General features: G+C 40.5%; 1 protein-coding gene across 1 annotated transcript; it reads right to left on the bottom strand.

Annotated features, from left to right (window-relative positions):
* Positions 1 to 681: 681 nt before the first annotated feature.
* spx (spexin hormone) lies at positions 682 to 3,742 on the bottom strand. Its single transcript, XM_086202405.1, has 5 exons — positions 3,648 to 3,742; positions 3,349 to 3,432; positions 2,863 to 2,920; positions 971 to 1,057; positions 682 to 746 (listed from the first exon to the last, which is right to left on the bottom strand). Exons 1-5 carry the CDS (start codon positions 3,651 to 3,653, stop codon positions 682 to 684), a joined length of 300 nt encoding a protein of 99 aa, XP_086058531.1. The 5' UTR covers positions 3,654 to 3,742.
* Between the last annotated feature and the right edge of the window lie 6,019 nt (positions 3,743 to 9,761).

Genomic DNA, 9,761 nt, shown 5'->3' with positions numbered 1-9,761 from the left:
GCCTCTTGTCTGTTCAGATCAAATCCACAAGGTATGATGTCATCATAGTTTCACCTGGATAGGTGGGCTTACACTGGGTATGGGGCTAAGGGTGGACTACTGAGTGGCTTGGTGTAGGGGCCTACACGGAGGACCAGGAATAACTTTATTGGCGTACAGTTGTTTCACAATTACACACACACATATATATGTGTGTGTGTGTGTGTGTGATATATATTATGACGTGAACGAATATTTTTGTTGTAGGCATTGGTTTAGAGAGTCAAGCCTCTAAAATCCGTTGTATAAACTGCAGCATGGTGTAGCTGTGTGTTAATGTGTGATATTACAGGAGTGCTCCCGGCGGTGGGGCAGCTTTGAGTCACTGATGCGGGTTAACCTGGATCATATGTTTTCTAGAGAAAACCTTGATCCAAAATCCCTTCAGGCTTGAGGCTAATGTAATGAGGCTAACTGCTGCTAGCTGTGGTGGCCCAGCAACGTGTCAGTGAACACAAACCAAGACTGCACTGTCATGACCAGGTCACAAATGATTTCAGTGACTACAAACACTGGCGCTAAGAGTCCCACACAAATAGTGCTCAGTTCAAACTTGATTTATTAAAACATCACATTTCAAGTACTCAGAGGATTCATATGTACAAAACACAGAATTGATTATAGGGAACTAATTACAGGTTCTTAGAAGTATTCTCTCTTCCAAAGTGGCAGCTCCTGGAAATAAACCTCCTCAGGGTTTTCATCAGCTACAAGACAGAAACAAGAAACATTTCCATGAGATCCAGCAGATTATGAGACAACTTCACTTGGTCTTAGAGTAGTTTTATTCTGTGTTTTTGTATTTCTAATACTTTTGCATACTAGACAGGTGTTATCAGTGTTTTTCTCAGCCACCAGAGGTGCCCTGCATTGCAGCGCTGGGACCGTGGCAATGTTGTTTACAATCATAAATGTGACGGGGGGCTCTCACCTCCCTCTCTGGCCTGCTGCAGGAAGTTGAGCAGGATGGCGGCTGCTTGGTCCACACCCAGCTTCTCAGTGTTCTGACTCCGCGTCTCTGTGTGGGAACACACACATTCATTGGCCATGTATCCTACTGCAGCTGATACTCCTGCCTGCCTCTGGTACTACTCACAAACAGACAGGTATCAGGGTCTAACCCACTAATCTGACTGTCAGGAGTGCAAGGGCCTACACCAGCTGCTGACAGGCCTCACATTACACCCTGGTCTTCCAAAACAGACTACAATGTAGTTATGAAGTTTCAGTTTTATGAAAGGGAGATTTCAGGTGTGGGCATGAAGTGGTCATCCATGCTGGGGGTCTCACACTCCGTAGATCTGGGAGCACACGGGCCTATTTCCTCCACCAAATGAACTCTGACGGCTTTATGTTTTAAATTTTTGCCTCTCAGCAATGAGCACCAGAGTTGCCACTGCTCCTGACTCTTCGCAGGTCCACTGAAAGTGACCCCCATGGGTGACTGCTTCATACACCCCCACTTCACTGACCTTGAAATAACCCTCTGCAGTCATGTAATAATGCTGGTAGTCATATTGCTGTGGTAACATGGCCACCAGGGAATGCTAGTCACTAGGCGCTTTCACACTGGCCACCGAACCACTAATTCGCCTGTCTTTTTTGCACCTTGGTCCGAGGTGTCAGATGCAGAGTGCGGCAAATTGGGGGTCAGTTTTAGCCTGGCAATATTCCTCCTCCAAGGGTTTGCTTATTGCCATCAAGTGAATCCATGCCATTAATGTGCCAGGACCATGGATAACCTCACAGGGACCGTGAAGGATGGCTTGTTGTATGAAAAGGTTGTGGAGGAGCTCGGTCAACATGGCTATCGCCGGATGACGGAACGTCACCAGCGAGTTGAAGAACTTACGAAAAAAGCACCACCAGGCCTGTGACCACAACAGCAGCAGTGGCAGAGGGAGGTTGGACTGGGACAGAAGTTTGCCAGACTCTCACGGGGCTGAATATTCTCCAGGTGTTTATGTTGGACGTCACTGTTCATGCGTAACTTCATGTTTCACGTCACGTCACATGTTTACACCCACATAAGTGGTGGCTTTTTAGTAAAGAGAAATAATACGCCTCCATTTCACACAGACAAGACAACAAAATCCCACCTCTACCGGGCCGCAAATTTGGGGCATTCTGTGTCTAAAAAAGGGCTACTGTCACCTGAACATGACTACAGGTGGGTGAGAAGCATCTATACCTGAAGTAGCCATTGAGGGGGTGCTTGGTGATGTCAGACCAAGGGCAGCAGGAACAAGTATTAACGCTGTCAGCTACACATACGATAATGTCTTTTTCAAAATATATCAATGACTGAAATACTATGACTTCTCTGTTAAACCCTGCCAGTGTGCAGTGAGCACATATAGAACTGCTACTGTAATGACGCGTGTCAACAGCTTAAGAACGCGTGATTGTGCTGTAAAAGTTCCAGAAAGGGTTGGTAGAACATTTGACGCCATCTATGAATGACAGCTTGAACTCTCCAGACTGAACCTGGGACCTACATAACAACACCAACACAGCTGTTCCCTGGTAACATTCTCATTTACTGCCTCACCTGTCACATTCAGGTAAATGTCACCACATCAGCTTGTTTCTGATTGGAGGTGTTATGACTGTCCCTGGTCTCCCCTGACAGCTTGTATTCTCAAATACTGTCAGAAGCAGAAATATGAGAATGGATTCTTGTACCTAAGTGTAATGTGTCATACACATTTCCCTCTTTTTGGTCTTCTGAGATGAACCTGCGTCCCTCTGAAAAAGGGCACAGAATGAAAACCCAGCTCTCATCATCTCAGCACGTAACAGCATGTGAGCGGCGGTACGTACGAGTGCCTTTCAGGTACAGCATTGCCTGAGGCGTCCAGTTTCTTCTCTGGAAGGAGCCCTGCCAGGATGAGACCAAGACAGCCCATGAATCCCCTCAAAGTCCTGAATGTAACCCAATAAGATCACGAGGAAAACAACTGATATTGCAGAGAAAATTATTAGGAACCAAAGCTGATTTATAAGGTCAAATAATCAGGTGGACCGCTGACATATCAGAGGTTGTTTCCCAACAGAGATTCAGCAGCAACTGAGAAGGGGAAACAAATATGTGTTCATGTGTGGAACAGATCTGAAATAGTAATGGAAATGTTCAACTCTCCAATTTAAGAGTAATTTTATCAAAAAATACCAAATGGAATCAACACTTCTCAGGATCCTGTATACAACATGAACATGATGTGAATATTTATCGTTTTGCTCAGAATGTTTGAGGGACACAGAACTAAAGTGGTGTGAATAAATAACCTTAATGATAAACAAGCTTACCTTTGGAGCGCTCCAGGATTGTGTGACGAACATGGCCAACAGCAAGATTGTGAGAACACAAGACAGAGTGATGGTCCTCAGAGCCTGGGGGGAGGGGGAGGGTTGAATTTCATCCCATTAATGCAGTCCACTGATAAACAGCTAAATAATAAACGTCATTTAGGAAACATCAGCAGTCAACAAGCCAACCAGCGACATGACTTTGGTCACTTGGTCACGCAGAGCTAGAATGGAAAGAACCACATTAGCATTCACCTGGAGCAGCTACATTTGCTTCCATCACAGGAATTTCTACTTACTGTCATGGTGACTTGGTGTCCAACCGCTGTGTCAGAAAACGCAAAAGGTCCAAAGTAAGTGCTGGTGATGGTCCCTCCTCCAGTATTTATACCCTTCGGGTTGGGAAGCCTCCATGGGCCGCCAGCCGCGATAGGTCACGCTAGCTTGATGAGATGGGGGTGGGGTGGAGAGTGAATGCATGGAGGCATCAATCTATTCAGCCCTTTCATTGACCTGATGAAGAACACTGTAAATATCTTTGAATTGAAGTTGCTGCCAAAGCAGCCGGGGGGGTAATAGATCAACAGGAGGTCCTGAGGCTGCTGTGCGCTCAGCTCCTGGCTGAGGTTGAACCTGTCACACAGCAGCATCGTTCCACCTCCATATTGATATGTTTGCACCATGCTCCCTGAAGCAGAACATGAACAGATTAGAGGTGGATTTTATGAATCAAAAGGCCACACTTCTAATAATGAATGGAAGTATCCTGCAGCCTGAGGTGGGGTGGGGTGGGGGGCCGGGGGTGGGTTGAGAACATGCACACCTGAACTGAAGCTGTGAAAATGTGAAAGTCAAAGATCCAAGTTTCAGATCCGGTAGATCTACATCCATGGCATTAATGGAATTGACAGGAAATAATCACAATTGCTCTTGATAACAAGAATACAACAGGAATATTTACTGATTTTAAAAAATTGTGGCATCAGAGGAATTTCTTTTGAATTGGATGAGAGCTTTTTAAGAGGTAGGAGGCAGTTTGTTCAGATGGGTGAATTCAAGTCAGCAACATTAAGAATTGCCTGCGGAGTCCCACAGGGGTCAGTGTTGTCCCAAACTGTTTATTTTATATCTAGCCATCCATCCATCCATCCACTTTTTACCTCTTCTCCTGTAAAGAGTGGTGGGGGGGTGGAGCCTATCCCACCTGCATTTGGGCGAGAGGCTGGGTTCACCCTGGACGGCTCGCCAGTCCATTGCAGGGCCAACACAAATGGCACTTCTCTTACTCTCTGGGCACAGGCAAAGAAATGGTTTGGGACAGAGACTTGGTGGTGTGTGCACTATCATACCTCCAGTGAGCCCCCTTCCCCTCGAGCCCCCATCCTGACCCTGAGTTCCCATCTACTATGGATTAAGCCCTGATCTGGGCCATGTCACACTATAACTCCAGCGTCAGGCAGCTCCAGCAGAAGGAAATGGACACCAAGCAGGTTGTACAGTAGTGTAGCAGGATAATGGTTAAAGAGCCCCTGAGTAGAAACTAAAGGGTCTGAGAATGTTGACAGGCCCTGATTGGCTAGCAGGTTAGCAGTTTCTGCTCAGCCATCGCGTAATAATGCAGTAATGTCTACAAAATCTATTCATGTAATAATGCAGTGGTGTCTATAAAATCTATTCATGTAATAATGCAGTAATGTCTACAAAATCTATTCATGTAATAATGCAGTAATGTCTACAAAATCTATTCATGTAATAATGCAGTAATGTCTACAAAATCTATTCATGTAATAATGCAGTAATGTCTACAAAATCTATTCATGTAATAATGCAGTAATGTCTATTCATGTAATAATGCAGTAATGTCTACAAAATCTATTCATGTAATAATGCAGTAATGTCTACAAAATCTATTCATGTAATAATGCAGTAATGTTTACAAAATCTATTCATGTAATAATGCAGTAATGTCTACAAAATCTATTCATTTAATAATGCAGTGGTGTCTACAAAATCTATTCATGTAATAATGCAGTAATGTCTACAAAATCTATTCATGTAATAATGCAGTAATGTTTACAAAATCTATTCATGTAATAATGCAGTAATGTCTACAAAATCTATTCATTTAATAATGCAGTGGTGTCTATTCATGTAATAATGCAGTAATGTCTATAAAATCTATTCATGTAATAATGCAGTAATGTCTACAAAATCTATTCATGTAATAATGCAGTAATGTCTACAAAATCTATTCATGTAATAATGCAGTAATGTCTATTCATGTAATAATGCAGTAATGTCTACAAAATCTATTCATGTAATAATGCAGTAATGTCTACAAAATCTATTCATGTAATAATGCAGTAATGTCTACAAAATCTATTCATGTAATAATGCAGTAATGTCTACAAAATCTATTCATGTAATAATGCAGTAATGTCTACAAAATCTATTCATGTAATAATGCAGTAATGTCTATTCATGTAATAATGCAGTAATGTCTATTCATGTAATAATGCAGTAATGTCTACAAAATCTATTCATGTAATAATGCAGTAATGTCTACAAAATCTATTCATGTAATAATGCAGTAATGTCTACAAAATCTATTCATGTAATAATGCAGTAATGTCTACAAAATCTATTCATGTAATAATGCAGTAATGTCTATTCATGTAATAATGCAGTAATGTCTACAAAATCTATTCATGTAATAATGCAGTAATGTCTACAAAATCTATTCATGTAATAATGCAGTAATGTCTACAAAATCTATTCATGTAATAATGCAGTAATGTCTATTCATGTAATAATGCAGTAATGTCTACAAAATCTATTCATGTAATAATGCAGTAATGTCTATTCATGTAATAATGCAGTAATGTCTACAAAATCTATTCATGTAATAATGCAGTAATGTCTACAAAATCTATTCATGTAATAATGCAGTAATGTCTACAAAATCTATTCATGTAATAATGCAGTAATGTCTACAAAATCTATTCATGTGATAATGCAGTAATGTCTACAAAATCTATTCATGTAATAATGCAGTAATGTCTACAAAATCTATTCATGTGATAATGCAGTAATGTCTACAAAATCTATTCATGTGATAATGCAGTAATGTCTATTCATGTAATAATGCAGTAATGTCTACAAAATCTATTCATGTAATAATGCAGTAATGTCTACAAAATCTATTCATGTAATAATGCAGTAATGTCTATTCATGTAATAATGCAGTAATGTCTACAAAATCTATTCATGTAATAATGCAGTAATGTCTATTCATGTAATAATGCAGTAATGTCTACAAAATCTATTCATGTAATAATGCAGTAATGTCTATTCATGTAATAATGCAGTAATGTCTACAAAATCTATTCATGTAATAATGCAGTAATGTCTATTCATGTAATAATGCAGTAATGTCTACAAAATCTATTCATGTAATAATGCAGTGGTGTCTATAAAATCTATTCATGTAATAATGCAGTAATGTCTACAAAATCTATTCATGTGATAATGCAGTAATGTCTACAAAATCTATTCATGTGATAATGCAGTAATGTCTATTCATGTAATAATGCAGTAATGTCTACAAAATCTATTCATGTAATAATGCAGTAATGTCTACAAAATCTATTCATGTAATAATGCAGTAATGTCTATTCATGTAATAATGCAGTAATGTCTACAAAATCTATTCATGTAATAATGCAGTAATGTCTATTCATGTAATAATGCAGTAATGTCTACAAAATCTATTCATGTAATAATGCAGTAATGTCTATTCATGTAATAATGCAGTAATGTCTACAAAATCTATTCATGTAATAATGCAGTAATGTCTATTCATGTAATAATGCAGTAATGTCTATTCATGTAATAATGCAGTAATGTCTACAAAATCTATTCATGTAATAATGCAGTAATGTCTACAAAATCTATTCATGTAATAATGCAGTAATGTCTACAAAATCTATTCATGTAATAATGCAGTAATGTCTATTCATGTAATAATGCAGTAATGTCTACAAAATCTATTCATGTAATAATGCAGTAATGTCTATTCATGTAATAATGCAGTAATGTCTACAAAATCTATTCATGTAATAATGCAGTAATGTCTACAAAATCTATTCATGTAATAATGCAGTAATGTCTACAAAATCTATTCATGTAATAATGCAGTAATGTCTAGTCAGTAGTCTAATAATAATGCAGGAGTCTTTACCCATTCCAATGATGTAATAATGGAATAATAATGTCTACTTGGTAGTCTAGTAATAATGCTGTATTTTCTACTCAGCAATCTGGTAATAATTCTATTAGGTCTTCTCAGTTTTCAGGTAGCAATGCAGTAATGTCTACTTACTCTTGTAATGAATAATGCAGTCATGTCTACTTAGCTGTCATGTAATGATGTAGTAATTTCGACTCAATAGTCATGTAACCTGTCTCAGGCGTCCCCGGTGTTCTGTCTCACGGAGAACTGTTGGGTGATTTTAGACTTGCTCTACTTGTAAAGTCTCATGAGAATTGTTGATGTCATTTAACCCAATACAAATAAAACAAACTTGATTTTGTGTCATTATCAATTTTACATGAAGAAGCTTCCAAATGTGCTGCAAGCCAAAACTCTTTTGGTGTTGGAGATGCAGAGGTAGATCACTCTACTGCTCACGCTGGTTCGTGTGGAAACATTCCTGTTGCCTCTTTCTTTCCCTCTTCTTTTTTCTACGATTCCACCTTCCGTACATTAATATGTGATTGAAATTTTTACATGTATCTATTCCATACTGACTTTGGTGCAGGATGTTGTGGATTTAATTCCCATTCAGGGCAAGTAACAGTGTCGACCCTTAGGAAAGGTTCTTAATGCTGTTAGCCTAAACTCAGGATGAGTAAGTTATACCAACTCAGATGGGTCAACAAGGTCCGCATCAGGTTCTAGAGAACCAGGGCAACCTGATAAGAAATAGGCTACTGAAACCAGACGAGAGAAACAAATCTGGATCTGCTGGACAGCTGCTGCACTAGTTACCCCAGCGAGAGGTGGTGCACCATTCATACACAGGGCAATTCATAGTGCTTACAAGACAAGACAAGAGTTTATAACACAGAATGTGGACTTCTGGTAGGCAGGGGGGGCGGGGGGCAGGGAGAGCGGGCCAGCTTGATGGGAGGGGATAGGAGAGGAGAGGAGAGGAGGGGAGGGCTCCATGTAACCTGATGTGTCCCCCAGCAGTCTCAGCCCGTAGCAGCATAGCTACCAATGGTTCAGAGCTACCTGAACCAGTCCTGACTGAAGGCTCTGTCATAAAGGAAGGTCTTAAGCCTGGACTTAAAAGTAGTCAGAAACTTACTTGGAAACCCAACATCTAGACTGAAGAAGAAACAACTTCTAGCGGTCAGTAAAGACACGTATATAATTTAGATGAACATGTTAGTTGGCTAAAAGATGTGTTTGTGCTGGAACTGGTCCCACTGCAGCAGCTTCCTCTGCTTCCTGACATCATCTACAGCAGGTGAGACCCTGATGGGGCATCGTGTCTCCTAAAAGTCCACATCAAAATAACTAAACCAGCCATTTAAAGTAGTGCATTGCCTATTGATGGGTGGGTTGTGTTGCGTCACAAAACCTCTCTGATAATCCCTGACCAGTATGTCAGTCAGTGCACTGCCTGATACCTCAGTATCAAAGCCTCGCAGAATCCCGGAGGGACCCAGACCCTTGGACCCACCACCAGACTTCAAACATGGCACTGCACTTCTAGGTACCCATGATGCAGACACCAAGTTAGCTGTCAACTGGATTTTGAGATATTTAAGTCATACATGTGTCTTGATTTCATAGCGGACAAATGGAGGAGGAAAGGCACTGCAAGTAGGGTTAAATATGGCTGCATCCCTAGATCCAATCACAAGTGAGATCCCATCTGCCATTAGCCCAGTTGGGACAAGATGTCACCGTCCTGCCAGGCCTATAGCCTGCCTGAGGTTACAATCATGAGCTTTTCTTCTGCACCCTTGCTCATCCAACAGGTGCAGTGGCGAGAGATCAACTGTTGAACAAGAGAAAATCCTGCATTGTTGTAACTTGCAGGGTAGCCTATTTTCTTTGGTTAGCCAGGTTGATTGTACATGCACGTTTCTAGAACTCTCATCTTTTTTTCAAACCACAACGATGCAGACTCGCCAAATAAATGGGCCACGATGCCTGACTAGATCTCTTTCAGCTCATGTGTGCATGCCTATGTGATGAGGCAGCAGGTGTGAGCAGACCCATGTCTGTACTTCATCTTTGTCTTGCTCAGTTCAGTAGTTAGCTGCTACACTGCTAGTAATCCTGCCAGCTAGGACATTTTTGTGAGAGTGTACACTTGACACATAGTTAGGACTGGTGT

Source organism: Aulostomus chinensis, chromosome 4, assembly GCF_037954235.1.
Source record: "Aulostomus chinensis isolate RoL2024-O1b breed Wild chromosome 4, RoL_Achi_v1.0, whole genome shotgun sequence".
NCBI lineage: Eukaryota > Metazoa > Chordata > Actinopteri > Syngnathiformes > Aulostomidae > Aulostomus > Aulostomus chinensis.
This window is presented reverse-complemented; position numbering and strand designations above follow the sequence as displayed.